We start from the raw sequence: 22,376 nt of genomic DNA on the forward strand, positions 1-22,376 counted from the left end.
TTAAATCATCTGTTGGGGTGAGTCGGGAGGGCCCTTTACAGATTAGACTGTTGGCTGATCCCGCTGATTTTGGCAGGTTCAGCTGACTTTAGTCTAATGTGCATGGAGGCCTTAACACTGTCATCCCTGGCACCTCTTCTGCTTAGAAGGTCCAATGTGGCGTCATGCGATATGAATGATAACATTACTTCGGGACTACTAATCAGATTTGGCACCAGAGATGCCAACAGGTAGCAAGGGGTTCGTAGAGCTCTAGTTTGGTGGCCACAAACTTCTGAAATGTCTGCCCTACCTGGGCCTTGCAAATCTTTTTGCTCAACTCTAGATATAGAAATAATTTCATACATCTATTCTTTTTCTTCTAGATTATTCTGAGCATCGCATCCCTTATAAAAAGTATAATCACATGGGCCCTCAAAGAATATTTTCCTTCAAAGGAAATGGGGAAGAATCGTTCTCATTCATAGCGAGGTCTGAAGGCTATTACTTTCTTGACTTCATGTCACTTGAGTCTGACACCAGCTTTCAGGTCTTTGTCTGGACCCAAGGAGATGAATCAGTCCCATGGCCTACACTCCCTGAGGATCCTCGAGTAGATGTTGTTTTGGTGGAAGAAAACAAGGTTGATTTGTCTTGGGAATCAAGCTTGGGATCTGCTGGGGCTGAGTTTGAGTACTGCCTGTTTATTAATCGGAGACATAACTACAAGACACTGTGTGCCACTGAGCTAAATGGAAAGAAAGAACCTGACTATCCTCAAGAATATTTAGATACCAAAGCTAAGAAATCACTGAAAATAATTACAGACAAGTCCAAAAGTAAAGTACATTCCTACCCAACGTCCTATAAGAAGGCCCCAGGGATGATGGGGGATGACAACTTTTTATCTTCTAAAACCTCGACAGGAGGTCAAAGAATGTGCGTGGGGACTTCTCTAAACGCTACTATTTATGGTCTAAAGCCTAAAAGCCTTTACTACTTTGATGTATTTGCCGTGAACCCTAAAGATGGTACAAGTGTGGCTTACACTGGTACATTTGCAGAGACCAAACCCAAACAAAAATCCCAGCTACCAAAACTTCCCGATGAGGAAATGGTGAACATTTTTTTGAAACGGAAAGGAGTTAAAATAATGAGCATTGATCCATCTCCACGTGGACTAAAATGGCTTTTTGTCCATTCTTGCTTACATAAAGCTCATATACAAATCATGGTCAATGGTCGAATTGAAGTTTCCAGGAGTCTTCAAGGAGCTCACAATTTCAAACTTCTGGGAAATGCAAAGGATAACATTATCATCAGCTTAAAATCAAGTAGAGGAGGCCCAGGCTTGGTGAAGCTCTTCACTACAACTGCACACGGTCATTTGCCATTTTCCAACTTACCTCCTGACATCAACATGTCCATATCTAAGAGGTCATGTTCTTCTGCTTCGGTGACCTGGACTGGGAGTGGTCCTGGAGTCAAGTACTGCATCTACGTCAGACACCTAGAACATCATTTGGATTTAAAGCTGATACACAAGCACCAGAACAGCTGCCTAAACACCAATACTAGGTCAAGGGCAGAGAAGGTGGTTTGCCGACATGCTGGAAGTCAAACAACTTCAGAAGAGCACATAACTGATCTGAAACCTGGAAAAGCCTATCTCATAGATCTGTACTTTATAGGTCTCCATAATAACACAATAAAGTTCCCAAGTCAGGTTGTAAAAGCTCAGGAATGGTGTACTTGAGTTAACTGGGAGGACTTCTGACCTTAAGAACATTGCTGGCTTCATTCTCACTCCTTAACTTTTTATAAGATGTTACGAGCAATCACTTTATTCTGATGTAACAATGGTGGTCATCAACTATTTCTGCATCTTATAATGGCTAAACTACAATATATATATTTTCTGTAATATTTAAGGTGACCTGACAGCAGGATTTACCTCTAGAAGAAAATTAGGAACTTCATCAGTCTCCAAACACCGTTTTAATGATCCTTGTGTTATACCTAAAAAAGTACATGTGTAAAAACATATGTTAAATCCTCCCTGCTCTTCCTGCCTCTGGATAGCGGAATAATCCGGGACCACTCTCAATCATTGCTGGTATTTGTAATTATCATTACAGGACTAGGTGTCTGGTGCCTCCTAGTCAACTGCTCTGTGTAACTCCGCCTCCATCACTGATTGGCAGCATTCTGTGTGTACACTTTATAGTCTCAGAACGCTGCCAATCAGAGGAGTGGGTGGGGATATACACAGTTCGGCATTTTGAGCTCTGCTAAATCTGCAGCAGAGAAAACAGCTATTTCATCAAAATGACAGCAAGCAGCCCAGTAAGTGACACATCACTAGAATCAGAGTCTCTGTCCTTACATCATACTGATCGCAGATCACATACTAAACACCTGCTAACAGATTCCCTTTAAACATACATATGTAACATTTATGTTTGGCACAGGGATCATTAAGCAGGCTGATAAAGTGTTCCTAATACCTCCTGGGGTTAAATCCTGCTGTCAGTTTCATTTTAAAAGGAATCTGTCAACATTTTTTTGCTACCTCATCTGAGAGCAGCATAATGTAGGTAAAGAGTAGCTGAATCCAAAGATGTATCACTTAGTTTACTGGGTGCAACCATTCTGACATAAGCAGAGCTGAAAAGCAGCCTCTGCCCAGGCTCTCCTTGTACAAAGTCCATAGACAGTGAGATGCTTATCACAGGAGGGGGCGTTGCCGGACTAGTCCAGCAATGTTTAATCTCTTAGTGATAAATCCTTCACAGTTAGTAAACAACAGCACCCACTGTGACAAGTGACACATCTCTGAATTCTGTGTTTCAGCCTCTATATCCTGCTGTCTTCAAATTACATAGCAAAAACCTGCTGACAGATTTCTTTTAACATCCACTTTTTGATGACATGAGTACTCAGTTAGGATCGTTTATCTGTTAGTGAAGGGCACGAAATGCCTTTTTTTTCCGCTGAAGGTCATGTACAGCATATTGATTTTAATGTGCATCATGCAATTCCTCATTTTCCCTGTAGAGGCACTGCAGAAGAATGTAATACTTGCTGGCAGAGGCACTGCAGAAGAATGTAATACTTGCTGGCAGAGGCACTGCAGAAGAATGTAATACTTGCTGCCAGGTTCATTGTGGATTGCATGTGATTAATGGTGATCACAACTTGCGATCAGCTTTAATTTGGTGAATCCTTTTATCAAAAAAGCAGACCATCCTTTTATTCAACTATTTCACTTTCCCAGGTGGCAGGTTGCTGTAAATAATGTATTATATTTGTATGTTATTATATTAATAAGATACTGGATACAAATGTACAGCGTTGTTTGTATTTATTTATTATATACATATATACATGTACATATGGAAAATGTTTGTTTCACTTAGGCTGCTTTCACACATCTGGTTTTTGCCGACAATGGATTCCGTTTTTTTAGACTAAGCATGTTCCAACTTTTTTTAGTATGTGCACGAACGTTTTCCATTCTGGCATTTCTCGTCTCTCTCACTCTCTCTGTCCCAGAACCATACCCTTAGGATCCAATGGCGGATCAGCTAATCGGATCCCGCGAAAAAACGGATCAATTTTTCACAATTTGCGACGGATCCGTTTTTTTTCAAACTTCACCGGATTGAGCCTGATGGCAAAAACTTGATGTGTGAAAGCAGCCTTAATAGAGAACATCCAAAGAGATACACGTATGGACCAATAAAAACATGAATTCTACTTTTATGTTATCTTTATCTATTCACTATAATAGGTCAAGAGTGATGCCTAAAGGTAATTTAGGAGAAAGTCATCAAAACTACTACAAGTGCTTCTCACAAAATTAGAATATCATCAAAAAGTTACTTTATTTCAGTTCCTCAATACAAAAAGTGAAATTCATATATTACATAGTCATTATAAACAGAGTGATCTATTTCAAGAGTTTATTTCTGTTAATGGTGATGATTATGGCTTACAGCCAATGAAAACCCAAAAGTCACTATCTCAGTAAATTAGAATACTTTATAACACCAGCTTGAAAAATGATTTTAAAATCCGAAATTTTGGCCTACTGAAATGCGTGGCTGCATTCGGGACCTGGTAACAGCTGACCAGTGACAGCGCAGTGTATCTAATGTTTTTCAATATGTAAGTCAGGGTTGGGGAACCTTTTTTCTGCCAGGGGCCATTTGGATATTTATACCATCACCTCGGAGGCCGTACAACATTGTCAACTTGAAAATTACTCTGCTATATTTGGTCAAACATTTAATCAACACTAAGGTGATGGCTGCTTGTCTTTGCTGCGATGATGTTAGGTGGTATTGATGATTTTGCTATTCCAGATTAGTGTCTGGGCAGGTGACTCTTTGCCATGAATTTTGAAAAGAACTCACAGCAGTAAGTTCTGAACACAGATGTATATTACACTGCAGGTCTCCTCACAGGGGTAATCACTGCTCACATTACATTTTTAGAACTCAAGCAGTGGGAGGTCTGCTTTATATACATCACATAGGAGACACCAAGACTGCTCTATATACATCACAAAGGAGGAGCAGAGACTGCTCTATATACATCATATAGGAGACACTGAGACTGTGGTATATACATCACATAGGAGGCACTGGGACTGCTGTATATACATCACATAGGAGACACGGAGACTGCGGTATATATATCACATAGCAGACACAGAGACTTCTCGATATACGTCATATAGGAGACACAGACTGCAGTATAAACATCACATAGGAGGCACTGTGACTGCTGTATATACATCACATAGGAGGAACCGAGACTGTGCTATATACATCACATAAGAGACACAGACTGCGGTATATATATCACATAGCAGACACCGATACTTCTCTATATACATCATATAGGAGACACAGACTGCAGTATAAACATCACATAGGAGGCACTGGGACTGCTGTATATACATCACATAGGAGGGACCGAGACTGCACTATATGCATGACATAGGAGACACTGAGACTGCTGTATATACATCACTTAAGAGACACAGACTGCTTTATATACATCACATAGGAGACACTGAGACTGCTGTATATACATCACATAGGAGACACTGAGGCACAAACATCAGAAGAGATGCTGGAGGCACATACATCACAGGAGACCATGGGTGCACATAAATCATAGGAGGGGTTAGGCATATATACATCACAGGGCACAAACATCACAGGAGGGGATGGGTTATATATATATATATATATATATATATATATACACACACACTACAGGAGGAGTTGGGGCACATGCATCAGAGGAGCAACTGGGGGCACATATATCACAGGAGACCCTGTGGCATCTATACATCACAGGAGACACTGGGCACATACATCACAGTAGAAGTCGATGGCATATACATCACATGAGGGGCTATAGGCACATACATTACAGAAAGGGCTGGGGGCCTATATACATTACAGGAGGGCCTTGTACATCCTGAACATCCTGACGCAGGATGCAATCCTTTATTCCACACGTGTGGACGCAGTGTCAGTGTCAATTAAAGGGCCAGTGGCTGTCGTTTTTCTGCGGTCATCAGGGATCTGTCTGGGGCCCAGAGAAAACAATATCACGGGCAATAAACTAAATAAGCAAATGTGCATACCTTGACAGGTATTTCAGAGGAATTTTTGTACCATTTTGCAAAAAGGTTAAAGCCAATAATAAAGATAAAATTTTGAGCTACTCTATTGGGAGATATTTTTGCTTCACGTGTCTATATATTGCCGTCTAGTGGTTGTAATGTGAATTGCAGTCTGTCAAGGGTTTTGCTGACAAGTGGAGATAATGTATTGATTTTGTGCAATGAGAATTGGAGTTCTCGACAAGCAAGTTAAAGGAAAGATATATCTGCATTGTAAGCCAAAAATAATATATTAAGTGAATATATTTGTGGCATTAATTCCTTAGAGGAGTTTCTGTTCATCCCACAGTATAATTTTCATTACATTCAACACACCCTGAATAATAACAGAGACTCCATGTATTAATTACAATTTACATTATTAGTGTGGGAAGGGATTAGTAGTTATGGATGCAACCGGTTCTGTGTGTGCAGAACTCATTGTGGTGACTTGTTCCTGCCCTCTAGTGGTCAAAATGCAACTACAATCAATATTGAGAACGCTGAATTCAACATACAGTGTCACTGTCAGGGGCGGAGGTGAACAAAACTCCATTTCTGTATTCACTGGTGAAGAATGCAATGAGAGAATCAATCTAAATCTTCTGAATAATGATGCTTACATAGCAGCAACATATTTGGCAGTGCTGTACAAAGATTGGCATCACCCCCTGTCAGAAGGTGTCACAATATAATTTCACCATCAAATAAATAGACCTTGGCCAATTTATTAGGAACAAATTTAACTTATGAGTATATTCACGTGTGAGAAGAAACTAACAGCCCACATTCAGATAAAACACATGCAAACTCATGAGTCAAGTGCTGCAAGGCTGCTCAATTCACCCAGGGGCGGTCCTGCTGCAGTCTGGGTCCGATGGGCGTTGCGGTCTTGGTCCGGGGCCTCCCATCTTCATACGATGACGTCCTCTTCTTTGCTTCCTGCTGTGACTCTTGCGCAGGCATACCTTGTCTGACCTGTTGAGGGCAGAGCAAAGTACTGCAGGGTGCAGGCGCTGGGAAAGGGACAGGCGCTGGGAAAGGGACCGCCCCTGGGTGAGTATAATATAACCTGTTTTTCTTATCTTTCAGGATACATCGGGGGCTTATATACAGCATTCCAGAATCCTGTAGATAAGCCCCTAGTGGCGGTGGCCTTAGCTTATAGGCAAATTTTTTGGTGACAGATTCCCTTTAAGTAGTAAAATCCAACCACAGATTGCTTGTTATGGGCTCGAGGAATGACCCCCCCCCCCCCCCCCAAAAAAAAAGTCATGGTTTCCCATAGCAACCAATTATAGGTTAGCTTTCATTTAATATACTGCTGCTGAAAAATAGAAGCTAAGCTGTGATTGGTTGCTATAGGCAACAATAAACGCATTATAAATATGCCCCATATATTTTTTACTGTATGAAGAATGTACTGGGGGGGGGGGAAAGATGAATTTATATACTCTCTGGCCTCCCCTCTAGCAGTCTGGCACCACTCCAATCCATCCTACACTCTGCTGCCCGACTAATCCACCTGTCCCCCCACTATTCCCCAGCCTCTCCCCTCTGTCAATCCCATCACTGGCTCCCCATTACCCAGAGACTCCAGTTCAAACCCTAACTATGACATACAAAGCCATCCACAACCTGTCTCCTCCATACATCTTTCACATGGTTGCCTGGTACTTACCTACACACAACCTCCGATCCTCACAAGATCTCCTTCTCTACTCCCCTCTTATCTCCTCTTCCCACAACTGCGTACAAGACTCCTCCCGTGCTTCCCCCATACTCTAGAACTCTCTACCACAACACATCAGACTCTCGCCTACCACAGAAACCTTCAAAAAGAAGCTGAAGACCCACCTCTTCCGACAAGCCTACAACCTGCAGTGATCCTCAACCTACTTAACCGCCGCCCAACCAGCTCTTCCCTCTCCTAGTGTATTCTCACCCATCCCCTGTAGACTGTGAGCCCTCGCGGGCAGGGTCCTCCCTCCTTATGTACCTGTGTGCCTTGTTTTTTGCTCATGTTTATTGTATTTGTCTATATTTGCCCCTTTTAACATATAAAGGGCCATGCAATAAATGGTTCTATAAAATTGTCTAATAATAATAATAATAATATACCTCCCAATTAACGCAATACTAACTTTGTCTTCAGCATAGCGCCCTTTAATGGTAGACAGAGGCAGCCATATAGTCATGTAAATGAATGACTGTTTCAGGTAAAAGCTGTCAGGACTGTGAAAAAAGAAAGATTTGTACAACTGTGGGGGAACTGTAGCCACTCTATGCCCCATGGAGACCACCATATTCTCTCTTTAGATGCAATGTAATAGTTTTCATCTCATTTATCAAAACCGTCTTTCTTGCCCACAACAGCCAATCAGAGCTCAGCTTTCATGTCATACACAACTCTGGTAAAATGATAGCTGTGCTGTGATTGGTTGTTATGGGCAACAAAGATTATTTTGTATTTAGAAAGTGTTGATAGACTTGCCCTGGTATAATTCGGAGCGTGTTATGATTTTTCGCTATCTAGCCCGCTCATCAATATTCCCAAGATCTCACAAATCTGAGTAATGTACAGTACCAGCTCATCACTTTGTCCCATCCCCCAAATGCGTGCATTAGCCTCAGCTCCATAAACAGGATGTCAGATCACTGGATATTTCTGTCTCTGGGGACACAAGTCACATGTGGGAATATGTCGGCATCATAAGTCCAACATTCTGCCCAATACGATCCTGAAATTAATGTCATACCAGAGGAGTTATCAATGGTGGGAACATTTAAGAAAATGATAACGTTTGTGACCATGTTTCACATTCCCAGAAATGACACATGGGTACTTGCCTCAGTTAAGGTCAGTGTTCATGATTACACCATAAGTAAGAGTTTGGGTAAAAATGGCAGAGTTCCAAGACGAAAACCATTGCTGAGGAATAAGAACATAAAGGCTGATCTTAGTTTTTCCAGAAAACATCTTGATGATCCCCAAGACTTTTGGGAGAATACTCTGTGGACTGACAAGACTAAAGTTGAACTTTTTGGAAGGTTTATGTCCCATTACATCTTACATAGAAGTAACACAGCATTTCAGAAAAGGAACACCATACCAACAGTAAAATATGGTGGTGGTAGTGTGATGACCTAGGGCTGTTTTGCTCCTTCAGGACCTGGAAGACTTGCTGTGGCAAATGGAACCATGAATTCTGATGTTTACCAAAAAATCCTGAAGGAGAATGTCCGGCCATCTGTACGTGACCTCAAGCTGAAGTGCACATGGGTTATGCAGCAGGACAATGATACAAAACACACCAGCAAGTCCACCTCTGAATGGCTTAAGAAAAACAAAATTAAGACTTTGGAGTGGCCTAGTCAAAATCCTGACCTTAATCCGATTGAGATGCTGCCAACATCATTAGGATAGTCAGCCAGATCAGGCTAACGCAACAGGGAGCCCGCTATCAATCAACATGATGTTGGCAGTGACTTCACATGAAGCAGGAGACTCATGAGCGGTGCGTGACCAGTCTGATCTGGGGGAGATTGTCATAGGGCAGCACAGGCAGGTAATTATCAATTACCTGCCGATAAGGGCTTAGCCCCATAGGGAGAATAAAAAAAAAGTCCTAGATAACCCCTTCAATTGACTGCAGTGCAATTTCATGCCCTCTACTGGACAGAAGTGTAATTGCAGCAAAAGGAAGACAACGTTCCTACAAAGTGTCTACATAAGTCCTATTATAGTTTAATGACTCATCTTTTACAGGATTGGTAGTAAAATGATAACCCCTATGATCAAGTTACATGCAAAGTACTCTATGGACTTTTATTTGCTGAAATTGATGTTTATTACTGTATTGTGTCCAAATACCTTGGAAACATAAAGAAAACAAATGAATAAAATTGGCAAACAGGATTAGCGCCGCTGCAGATATCCTGCTGCACAACATCATTTCTACTTATAAATGAGTCACAGCGGGTTCCAGCTGTCTGGGTATTAATGCTGTGACGCAGTCGCTTTACCAAATGGCCAACTCCCTGTAATTATCCAAATTCTTCAAAACACTTTTCTTTCCTAAATCCTCTATTAAATTATGGAAATGGAAATATCTTAAAAAAAATCTTTCTCTAGTGTTTGAGGATGAAGATGATTTAGAAAATTGAAGCAATGTAATTAAAAGCCTCATTGGAATACACAGAGTGCAGTCTTCTGGAGGAGGTCTAATGATGGAAAAGATTAGCAGAGGTGTCTCAGGAGAACAAAGCTACTCATGACACTGTTATTGTCGATGTTTTTTGGTGGGATAACCCTTATTAGTTTTAGCCCGACTAACTCCACTTAAGTTGAAAAATGATAAAAGTTACACTATTATTTACCAAGAATGATTACTCTAGAACATTGAAAATGTATTACTGCCATAGAAAATAGGAAAAAAGCGCTATATAATGTACACATGAAATATTTACCTGCAAAAATTGCTATGATAAAAGGAAGTTACTTCGCGCATAAATTGGCCAATATATGTGAGCCCAATTGCCATGTCAAGGCGTCCTTCATAATTGGGTCCCTGTCGTGGCAATTGACGCCTTGACGTAGCAATTGGGCTCACATACATTGGCCAATTTATGAGCGAAGTACCTTCCTTTATTCATAGCAATTGGCTTGGATGTTCTGGTCTTGTTCTCTATTTGTTTAACTCCACTTAATACCCTTTAAAATAAAAACGAGGACACCATAAATTATTTGGATAATTATGGCCACAGCAGTCTTTATTTAAACAAACATACAATGGCGAAAAACACAAAATAATATAATATGCTGGGAGGGGTCATTGAAGCTCCCAAAAATCAGGTGATTACCAAACATAAAAATATACCATAACATAGTCCCAGCCGTTACCCCTCGGGAGCACCATAACCACAAGGGTTAAATTGTCCACTTAACTTTCTGGGAATCTGACAATCCCTTGTGGTAACTCCCCCCAAAAAATTCATCAGATCCATAACCATATTCAATTCCAAGTTGAGGAATCAATATCCCAATGGATCCCCCAGACCAATTTATAACCAACTTCAATGACCCCCCAACTGCCACAACTAGGGCCTTTGACCACCTCAAATGCCTGAAACCCCCCTACACTGAAATGCTAAGGCCCTTTTGATACCCTCCTGCAAAACAAGTGCCCAGAGGTCACTACCCACCGCATTCAAATGGATCCCATCTGCCAACCAGAAATCATCCTCCCCTTTTTCCAACTCAAAATGCCTGACACCCCTCCTTTTCTAGAAACAAAACTAGACACCACCCTGTTCACCTTTAGGCCATGTTCACACAGTGCGTTTTTTACCGCGGAAACGCAGCGGTTTTGCCGCTGCGGTTCCGCGGCTGTTTTCCATGCAGGGTACAGTACACTGTACCCTATGGAAAACAGGACCCACTGTGCACATGGTCCTGAATTGAAAAAAAAAAACCGCACTGATTAGCTGCGGTAAAAAAGAAGTACCATGTCACTTCTTTTTGTAAAACAGCAGCGGTTCTGCACCCATAGACCTCCATTGTGAGGTCAAACCCGCAGTAAAACCCGCAGATCAAAAATAGATCTGCGGGTTTTATTGCGGTTCGTGGTGCAGAACCGCTGCAGCAGGAAGTGCGGGGAAGCGGGCGGAAGTGCGTGGGTGGAGTGTGGCTGCCCCGATCCCACCCCCCCATGCTCCGATGCCCCTCCCCCGTGCTCCGATGTCACCCCCCGTCCTCCGATGCCCCCCCCTGTGCTCCGATGCCCCCCCCCCGTGCCCTAATCTTCCCCCCTTATACTTACCCGGCCTCCCGGTGTCCGTCCGGCCGTCTTCTCCCTGGGCGCCGCCATCTTGCAAAATGGCGGGCGCATGCGCAGTGCGCCCGCCGAATCTGCCGGCCGGCAGATTCGTTACAAAGTGCATTTTGATCACTGAGATATAACCTATCTCAGTGATCAAAATAAAAAAAATAGTAAATGACCCCCCCCCCCCCCTTTGTCACCCCCATAGGTAGGGACAATAAAAAAATAAAGAATTTTTTTTTTTTTTTTTCACTAAGGTTAGAATAGGGTTAGGGGTAGGGTTAGGGGTAGGGTTAGGGTTAGGGGTAGGGTTAGGGGTAGGGTTAGGGTTAGGGTTAGGGGTAGGGTTAGGGTTAGGGGTAGGGTTAGGGGTAGGGTTAGGGGTAGGGTTAGGGTTAGGGTTAGGGGTAGGGTTAGGGTATTTTCAGCCATTTTAACCCTAAAAAAATTCCTAGAAAACACACAGACTCTGGCTAGAAAACTGCATCAAAAAACGCATCAAAAAACGCATCAAAAAACGCATAAAAAAAGGACCAAAAAAGGACCAAAAAAAGGACCTGCGTTTTCTGCCAAGAGCTGCAGTTTTTTAAAAAACAGTCCTGAAAAAAAAAGGATGGAAATCAGGAACGTGTGAACATACCCTTATTCTGGCCTTATTGATCTTCTCCACCGACCTCGCATTCTGCCAACATTTACGCAGAACTATTTCTGACCACACCGTGATGATCCCCGTAGCAAATCGTGTTTTATATCCTTAACTAGCTCTCTAAAAGGCAGAACCCCAAGATCACCCCTGACATATAAAACTAGAATATCGGGAGCCCTATCCAACTGAGCTCTGTTGTGTACCTCCTGTAACACCTTGTTCCAACCCATCCCCCTAAAACCGAGCCACCTGATCACCTTTATTCTGGCCTTATTGATCTTCTCCACCGACCTCGCATTCTGCCAACATTTAAGCAGAACTATTTCTGACCACACCGTGATGATCCCCGTAGCAAATCGTGTTTTATATCCTTAACTAGCTCTCTAAAAGGCAGAACCCCAAGATCACCCCTGACATGTAAAACTACGTAGAATATCGGGAGCCCTATCCAACCGAGCACTGTTGTGTACCTCCTGTAACACCTTGTTCCAACCCATCCCCCTAAAACCGAGCCACCTGATCACCGCCCTGCTCCTGGGAAACCCGAGCTGTCTACCCTCCTTCCTCACATCAGCTCGTAACGCTCCCCAATGGACATACGAATGACCCAGTATCCAAACCAACAGCGGATTGGCACCTGAAACAAAAACACAAGGTTTTAAACACCAGCCTAATTACAATAAAGCAAACTTCCCCACAATTCACCTCAGCTCTGAAATTCAGCATTTAGCCCCTGAGGCCTAATGTAACTGCGATAACGCCTAGAACCCCACCTCCCGATCCGCTGCACAGCTTCCACACCCAGCCCACACACCACTGCCTCCATCGCTGCCCCTATATGAAACGAGTGAGGTGCAAAGCGGGATGCATCCATACCCAACAACTGCAAACCCTTCCTAAACACCGTACTAAACTGCTATTTAGACAGTAAAGACCCATCCGCGTGACACAGCAAGGGATCCTCGTGACTGGGCTGTAAAAAAATTAAAAAACTGAAAACACCTTACTGGACACATCAAGGAATCCTTCATTACTCTAAAAACTACCCACTTACCCTTGCCCTCCTGATCAGTTTTGGACCTTCGGGCCCAAAACTCTAAGCCAGACTATGTAACCACAACATCCCTAGCTAGGAGCTCTCCTAATTTACTTCAAACTTCAAACTCCGAACTACATAAAGCTCCCCCCCCCAATCTCTTCAAAGAAACAGTACGCCTACAATCCTATTTCCCCACTGAAAACCCCTTACTACTTTTTTCACCAAAAACATTTTAGACAAATCCTGCTGACCCCGTAACTTAAAACCAAATGCCAAAGGAGCAATAATCTAGTGAGACCTTTGCCGATGATCAGCCTTCCACTGCCACCACAAAAGCAACACTCCTATCTGATCTTCAACGGTCGACCGATCCACACTCGCCACCAAACATCCCTTCCATAAAAACTATGCCGACTGGTAATTAGCCCAAGTGCTGGGAGCCAAAGAGGACCTAATCAAGGACTCCATGGCCTGGAAAACACACTCCAAAGCTCCGCCGGGCACTCCAACCCCATGTCCTCCGCCTCCGAGCCAATAACGGAAAACATTCCCACTGCAAACAAGAAAGTGAATCAGGATGCCCCTGATGCCCTACCTGCCAAACCATACCCACTAAATTGCAAACCATCCCACGCCGCTAAATGCCCAGGAGCAGAAATCCAGAATCCTGACTTTGGTCCACTGCACCAATCCGTCCCACTGATCCCTCAGGTGCCTGAGGTTCGAAGCCAGGTGATGCTGTAGATGCCGATGCTATAACACTGGGAAGTCACACCACACTGGAAAGGCCCGATCCGGATAATCCACTTGGACCAGCAGGCTGTGTCTGTGACGTGGACCCTCCAGCAAAAAGCCCACTGTCTGATAACCTCCTAGGCAGCAGTGGGGTGGTTTTCACCGCAGGTACAATCATGGGGGTATTTGGAGCTAACAACGGGGGCACTGACAGGGCCAATGACCCTGCTAGCAGGGACATACCGCCCACTGATGAATCCACATGGCCAATCCTGCTGTCAATCACTGCTGAGGAGGCAGGCCGCCAGCCGTGACATCACTCCTCACATGATGCCTGGCGCGCACAGGCCCCACCCCCAACAGAGGCTGAGACACAGGCCTGCTAACCGCCGCTAAACCCAACCTGGCAGATGGATTCCTCCCAGACTGGTGCCTGGTCCTATCCAGTGCCCGGCCTGGAGGGTCTCCAGAGGGGCTCCTGCGCTAGGACTGGGAAGCCAAGTCAGACTATAGCTGCACCGGAGGCCTCACCTGACGGGGACGTCGCTCACTTGGGGAGTCTACCGTCACTGCCCCCGCTCCCCACCGATGATCCCAGCCACCTGTCTCGCCAGCCAGCCAGGTGGCTGCAATGCTGCCGCAAGCCTGAGGCTCTCCAAGATTTGAGCCACGGACGTAATGGTAAGCTGTGGTATGGGAGGGACTAATCTTGATAATCTTGACCCCTGTGAGTGGGAACTGAGGGGGCCCCACCCCTGACCTGGCCATGTAAATGACCCCAACACAGTACCACCCCCACTAAATTGATGCCCCCACCCTCTCCAACCCATTGTCATGCTGGACTCCGCCCACGCCATCAAGGGGGGGGGGGGTCGGCTCTGCTCCGGCCTTTACTCTTAGGCTTGTAGATAGACACACTGGTGTCAAACGTTTGTGAACTCTTCATAATTCTCCATATTTCTGAAGAAATGTGACCTAAAAATGTATTAGATGTTCACACAAGTCTTAAAAGTAGGTAAAGAGAATGAAATCAAGCAAATGAGTAACAAATAGTGGACCTTGTCATTTTTTTATTGCTGAAAATGATCCAATATTACATGTCTGTGAGTGGTAAAGATATGTGAACCTTGGCTCTCTCAGTATCTGATCCGCTCCCCTTGAGAAGCAATAACTGGTAATTATTGATTGGTCTTGCACATCGGCTTAGAGGAATTTTCCCCAATTCCTCCCACAAAACAGCTTCAACTTTGTTTGTTTTTTCCCATAAACTGCTCGCTTCAGGTCCTTCAACATCATTTGTATAGGATCAAAGGGGTGGTCTGGCACCTAAAATTTATTTATTATTATTTATTGCTATAGTGCCATTTATTCCATGGCGCTTTACATGTGAGGAGGGGTGTACATAATAAAAACAAGTACAATAATCTTAAACAATACAAGTCATAACTGGTACAGGAGGAGAGAGGACCCTGCCCGCGAAGGCTCACAATCTATATATTTTCTTGCTATCTATCTTTATAGCCGAAACATGTTGTCACAGGAAGCTGGGGCTGCACTCATTCCCCGCAGCTTCCATGTACCCTCCTGGAACAGGACGTCATGAGGGCAATGCTGCAGTCACTCACTAGTTTCTTGCATCGCCGCCCCTCTCAAGACGTCCTGGATCCTGTGTGACGGACGCTGTAGCAGAGGTGAGTACAGCACCGTCACTCTGCTTCTGTCTCCACCGCTGCTGTAGCTTCTGTGAAAGAAGATATTGTCAGGCAGCGGAGATAGAAACAGTGAGCGACACCAGTACGCCCCACTGATGACAATTCTTTTGGGGGTGGTGCTAGAAGCTGTGGAGCGGCGCTGATGTCACTCACTACTTCTTTCTTTGTAGCCTTGTAATGACCAGAGGTCCGAATATGATCCAGTGAGTCACAAACCAAGACCAAGGCAGAAATCTCCAACGGTATTTACTCAAAGGCAAAATAATCAAGGTAATATGGAGAATATTAAGGCAGATGCACCCCAAAGATACACTAGCTCAGCAGCAGCTGAAATCACTGTGCCACTCCAAGGTCTCCTGAGAACTGTATACTACAACAGACTAGTAAGAAATTTACCTAACAGGCAACTAAAAACAGGAACAAGTGTAAATTGAATGTAGTGTTATTAAGGGAGCCCCTGGAATGGCACATTGAGTATAACTTACACAACTCTAATATAAGATACACCTCTAAAGTAACAACTTAACACTCTGAGCAGAGATACCCGGGTATCTGTAACTATGGTACCGTATCCTGAGATAGATATCCTCTCAGGCAGGAATCCGCACAGGCTGTAGCCAGTCCATATCTTCAGCGCCAATAAGTTACAGCAAGCTCCTCTTGTCTTGTCGGCTGATGCCGAGCCCAAACGCCGGGGACTTAGTTAGTGGTCTCATGATGTTGTCTCTGCTTCTGTAGCTCCTAGGAATGCTTCCACGACAATCCGTCCGTCTCTGTATCAGCCGTCTGTCCAGACTTGTTTCTCCACTCAATGCACAGGGAATCCACAGACTTCCAAATTCATACTGGGTTCTTAATAAAGTCTCAGTCTTTTCTTAGATAAAGGGTTAGCTCTTCTCCAGGAAACGTTAGCAACACAAGTCTCTCACAGAGTTAAACAAAAGGTTAGCTCTTCTCCAGGGGAACGTTAGCAAAAAAAAGTCTCTCAAAAGCTTCTTTTCCTCCAAAAACACTTGCAGTAAATCCACACACAGTCTCTTTTTTTAAGATCTCACAGCAGCTTCTCCTTTGCTTCCCGCCTTTTCTCTCTCAGCTCTCACTTCCTAGTTTCACTTCACACAGGAGACACTGGACCCCACCCCCCAGCACACATTGTCTCTGGGAGTTTTGCACTGTCTGTCTTCTGCTGCAACAGGCAAAAACCACAGGGTCCTAGTGCCCTCTCAGTGGGACTACAGTTCACCCTCTTACATGCCACCCCACTAGAGGTTGGCGTCCTCGACATACCTCCCCACTCAAATTCCTCTTGAGCATATCGCTGAGGCGGTATTCCTGCCGTAGATCGTGTAGTTCTCCTGAGTCCTACATCAACAGGTGCGACCTTAGAGGGAGCTAGAGTCTCTTCCGTGGTCGTGTTAGTGGGCGTAAGTGGAGTTGTCTCCTCCTGCGGCTCGATGTCCTGTGATACAGCGTCAGGACCAAGCAGTTGACCTGATGCACTCTCCTCAACAACATCCTCCATATCCCCAACATTCTCATCACCCGAGGCCAGATCGGTTACAGGGGGCAAATAAGCAGGCGCAGGAGTAAGCACACCATCAAACTCAAGATCATTCAGAGCTTCCGCCCCTTGAAACATGGCCTCTGGCTCTAGGGGGGTAGGCGCCGAATCTTCAAACCAGCACCGCTGTAACATGTTACGATGCAAATTACGGGTTGGCCCCCCTGTCCCCACCGGTTCGACCTCGTACACTGGAATCTCAGGGTTCACCTGTTTTTTTATCAGATACGGTATCGCCTCCCATCGGTCACTCAGCTTTCCTGACCGTCGTTTTGTCCTCACCAACACTCTGTCTCCCGGAGAGAACAGCTCTGTTTGTACAGGTCGCGTGTCCTTATGGACCACCTGGCGAAGTCGGTCGCCCACCACCTGATGCACCACCCTCAACCGCCGCCGATGCTCTCGTACCCACTCGGATGCAGTCCGAAGGGGGGCGGAGGAGGGATCTGGCATGTTCAAATCCTCAATGTCTCGGCCAGGTCTACCAAACATCAACATGTGTGGTGAGTAACCAGTAGTACTGTGCACCCTGTTATTGTAAGCCCACATCAATTCGGGGAGATACTCAGGCCAGCATATCTGTTGCTGACTCTCTAAGGACCTCAACATTTGCAACAGGGTCCGATTAAAACGCTCACACGCCCCGTTACCCTGAGGGTGGTAAGGCGTTGTTCTCGACTGCTCGATACCATAGAGCTGGTGCAACTCTTTCATCAGCGTCCCCTGAAAGCAGGCCCCTTGATCTGAATGTATTCTCTGCGGACACCCGAACACTTGGAAGAAATGTCGGCACACTGCCTCAGCCGCCGACTTGGCCGTCTGATCTCTTGTGGGCACCGCTACAGCATACTTGGTAAAGTGATCTGTCATCACCAGGCAATAGGAGTACCCTGACGTAGAGTACCCTATCAACACGTAGTCAATCATGAGTAGTTCCAGTGGAGCTGAAGTCTTAATAGACTGTGTGGGAGCCCGCTGCTCAGGGCTTTTGTTGAGCCCACAAATTCGGCACTGCCGACACGCGTCGGCCACCATCCCTCCAAACTCAGGGCAGTAGAGGACTCGCTGCAACCACTGAAGTGTCTTTTCACTTCCAAAATGGGCCCCCTTCTCATGCGCTTCACGAGCGACCACTGGCCCCATCCCCACAGGAATTATCAGTTGGTACCGATGCTGCAGCTCCGATGGCAGGTACACCTTACGATACAAAAGACCTTGTTCCACACACAATTTATCCCATTGTCGAAGGAGTTTCATTCCTTCCATGGACAACTGAGCCTTGTCCTCTGCACTGGGCCAGGCCTTGTTTTGTACCCAACGGCGCAAAAGTGCAACGTCCGGACACTCATCCTGGACTCTTGTCCAATCTGAGGGTGTTTTACCCAGGACACAGGGCATCCCGGTGGCCACCCCACTTGAGTGTACCACACTTTGGAAGATAGGTATTTGCCCCAAAGCTGGAGTTTCAGTATCCTCAAGTTGTTCGTCAACATCTTCCCCGGATGACCCAAGGGGCACTCTTGACAATGCATCTGCATTGCCGTTCTCTCGACCAGAGCGAAATTTAATGCGGTAATTGAACTTGGCCAGTCTGGCGACCCACCGCTGCTCCAACGCCCCCAGTTTTGCATTCTCTAAGTGAGCTAGCGGGTTGTTATCTGTCATGACTAGCACCTCAGCTCCTGTTAGATACTCGGCGAAGCGTTCTGTCATTGCCCACACCAGGGCCAGCAATTCCAGCCGGAATGAGCTGTAGTTAGCCGGATTTCGCTCGGAGTCTCTTAAAGATCTGCTGCCATAAGAAATCACTCGTTCTCGGCCGTCCTGCACCTGTGCTAGTACTGCCCCCAACCCATGAAGACTACCATCGGTATACAACAAAAAAGGGGTGTCAAACCGGGCGTAGGCCAGCAATGGGGCACTCGTTAGGGCGGTTTTCACTCCATCAAATGCCTTTTTCTGTAGGGGCCCCCATGGAATGGGGCGATTTCGAGGACCCAGCGCTGTCCCTCTCAAAAGTTCATTCAAGGGACTCACCACTTGTGAGAATTTAGGCACAAACCGCCGATAGTATCCTGCTAGGCCCAGGAAGGCCCGCACTTCTCGCAGGTCACAAGGAGGTGGCCACTCTTGAACCGCCTTAATCTTACTGGCTAAAGGTAGTACCCCATCCGGGGTCACCAGATGCCCCAAATATTCAATCTGGTTTCGTAACAGTTGACATTTTTTTGGCTTTATTTTCAGGCCGTAGCTCTTGAGCCGCCGGAGAACTTGACGCAGCTTCTCCAGATGATCTTCAAATGAGGTTCCGAACACCACAATGTCGTCTAGATATATCAGGACTGATTCAAAATTTAGATCGCCCAAACAATGTTCCATCAGGCGTTGGAAGGTTCCCGGGGCGGTAGCGAGGCCAAAGGGCATCCGGTTGAACTCAAAGAGCCCCATTGGCAAGACAAACGCCGTCTTGGCCCGATCTTTTTCAGCCATTGGGACCTGCCAGTACCCGCTTGCCAAATCCAACATTGAGAAATACTTGGCCCGACCCAGGGCCGACAGGGATTCTTCAATACGGGGTAAAGGATATGCGTCCCGTACGGTGTGGGCATTCAATTTCCGATAGTCCACACAAAATCGAAGTGTCCCATCCTTCTTGCGGACCAAAACTACAGGGGCCGCCCAGGGACTCCGGCTCTCTCGGATCACTTGGTTGTCCAGCATACTGGCCACCATGCTCTTCACCTCTTGATAGAGCGCCGGAGGAATTTGACGATATCTTTCTCTAATGGGTGGAGTATCCCCCGTTGGAATCTCATGCTCAATCGTCTGGGTACACCCGAAGTCCTCTCCATGTCGGGAAAAGGTCTCTTGATGTTCCCACAAAACTCTCTCCAACTGCTCCAACTGCACGGGGGTCAGCTTCTCCGGATCCACTCCCCTCTGCTCCATGATCACATGAACATTCCATTCCTCCGTAGGAGGTTCAGTCCGGCCTACCTCGACCGCGAATGTCCAGGATGACTGTTGGTCTGGTCGCAATTCGAACCCTGCATTTTCCGGCACCTTCTCTGCCGGCACGAACAGTTCAGCCAGTATGGTCCCAGCGGGAATTGCAACAGCTTCATCTAAAACATTGATGCATCGGACCGGCACTCGTCCATTCTTCACAATCGCCAAAGACCGGGCCACATGTACCTTGGCAAATGAGGAACCCTCTCGGGCGGGCTCAAGTAGCACTTCAAGCCCATTCAATCTCTGTGCAGCTCACACAGGCAGCATTAAGAGTTCCTCTTGTCTGGGTCCCAGCAGGATCGGGGCCCTCGAAGTCACTCGGACCCGGCCCACCCGGCCACCTGGGACCGCACTTTTCAGCAAGTCGCAACTCAGCACTAGACGGTGTAGAATTCTCTGTGTGGGTCGGTGTCTTGTCGCACGGGCCCAGTATCGGGGTCCTTCACTGGCATACATCTGGTGATTCAAATCTCGCAGCACGTTCATTCCGAGCGTCACTTCCATCCCTCTTCTAGGGGGGTGATCCACCAGTACTACCCCTTTCTGCCCCAGCTCTTGACCAAACATTTTTAGTTGCATCCACACGATCCCTTTGACTGACAATTGACCATTATTTGCGGCGGTCAGTCGTATCACTCGGCCATCCTCTGGAATCACTAGTCGACTGAAGTATCTCTCATATACTTCTAGAGGCATTATAGTGCATTCGGATCCCGTGTCAACCAAGCACCTCATCTTCCGCCCTTCAAACTCTGCTTCTATCACTGGACTACATGCAAACAAATCTTGTTGATTCCGTCGAGGGCTTTGTGTGTGTGGGGCCGCTGCTGCTTGCCCTCTCATGGCAGCGGCCGGAAGTTTAAAGCCGGCGACGTGGTTTCTGGGGCTGTAAGTGCCCGGCAGTAACGCGAGATGTGTCCCTGGCGGCCACACTTCCAGCAGGTGATTGTTCCTCGTGGGCGAGGGCTTGACTCATTCTGATAGGACGACCTGGCCATTTGCGGGGTCACCGTTCCAGGGGGTGGGGCAGGAGGTTCCCGTGAGGGGGTAGAGGCGGGATCAACTGTCAGTTGAGACAATTTCAGCTTCAACTCCTTCACCTCAGCACGCAAAGCTTGTACCACGCTTACCAGCCCCTCTCCCCCCGACCCTGATGACCCACCTTCCTCCAGCTGGGCACTGTTCACTGACCCCTCGGGAACATAGGCTGATTTCTCTTCCCTTTCCACTGCAGCTCGGTAAATCTGCCAGAAAGATAACTCTGGTGCAACCCGGGCCATTTCCAACAGTTTGTCCTGGAGAAGTCTATTGGCTAAACCGGTGATGAATTGGTCCCGGAGCAAGCGGTCTACCTCCCGGAACGCCCCCATGGCCCCCGGGTCTAGTCGCTGCATCTCATTAAACATCTCTTGCAAAATATTAGAGTACTGCATCAGGGACTCACACTCTCTCTGGGGACGATTAAAGAATAGGGACCGAAGCTGGGCCACACGCGCTCGGCCCCCCAAACTCCCCTCTAACAGTTCCAAAATCTTTTCTAATGTATCCCTCTCTGATTCTGGGCGCACCATCACCATACGCCTAATATCACCCTCCAGTGCATTTAATGCCAGCTCAGCGCGTAACGCGGGGGTCAAATTACACATGCGCAGAATACTGCGGATTCTCTCAGCCCAATCTTGCAACGCCATATTGCGCCCATCGTATTTCGGCATGTGCTGAAGTAAAGCCCCTACAGGCACATACCCTCCCGGGGTCGCCGCGGCTGCCAGGGGAACCCCAACCCCCGAGGAGGATGCGGATACAGCGGGGTCATTTCCACCCTCGCCCTCGTCCATGACAAACACTGGATCCTGCCGACAACGCCAAAAATGTAATGACCAGAGGTCCGAATATGATCCAGTGAGTCACAAACCAAGACCAAGGCAGAAATCTCCAACGGTATTTACTCAAAGGCAAAATAATCAAGGTAATATGGAGAATATTAAGGCAGATGCACCCCAAAGATACACTAGCTCAGCTGTTATGTTTGCTAATGACAGGTGTTATGAAGGCAATCCAGAAACACAGTGTGCTTAGCGATCAGAGCGCACACAGTGATCTGACAAATACCCAAAAATACAAGAACGAGCTCTGAGACGTGGAAACTCTGTAGACTGCACACCTGATCCTATCCTAAACACAACT

At 46.2% G+C, this 22,376-nt stretch overlaps 1 protein-coding gene across 1 annotated transcript in view; it reads left to right on the top strand.

Annotated features, from left to right (window-relative positions):
• The window catches only part of LOC138675409 (protein NDNF-like), a 31,210-nt gene extending 27,472 nt beyond the window's left edge, over positions 1 to 3,738 (top strand). The window contains exon 5 of the mRNA XM_069763556.1: positions 366 to 3,738. Coding sequence (XP_069619657.1) covers positions 366 to 1,735 — 1,370 coding nt within the window. The 3' untranslated portion in view covers positions 1,736 to 3,738. The remainder of the gene's footprint in view (positions 1 to 365) is intronic.
• The last annotated feature ends 18,638 nt before the right edge of the window (positions 3,739 to 22,376 follow it).

The sequence above is a fragment of the Ranitomeya imitator genome, chromosome 4, assembly GCF_032444005.1.
Source record: "Ranitomeya imitator isolate aRanImi1 chromosome 4, aRanImi1.pri, whole genome shotgun sequence".
Taxonomy (NCBI): Eukaryota; Metazoa; Chordata; class Amphibia; order Anura; family Dendrobatidae; genus Ranitomeya; species Ranitomeya imitator.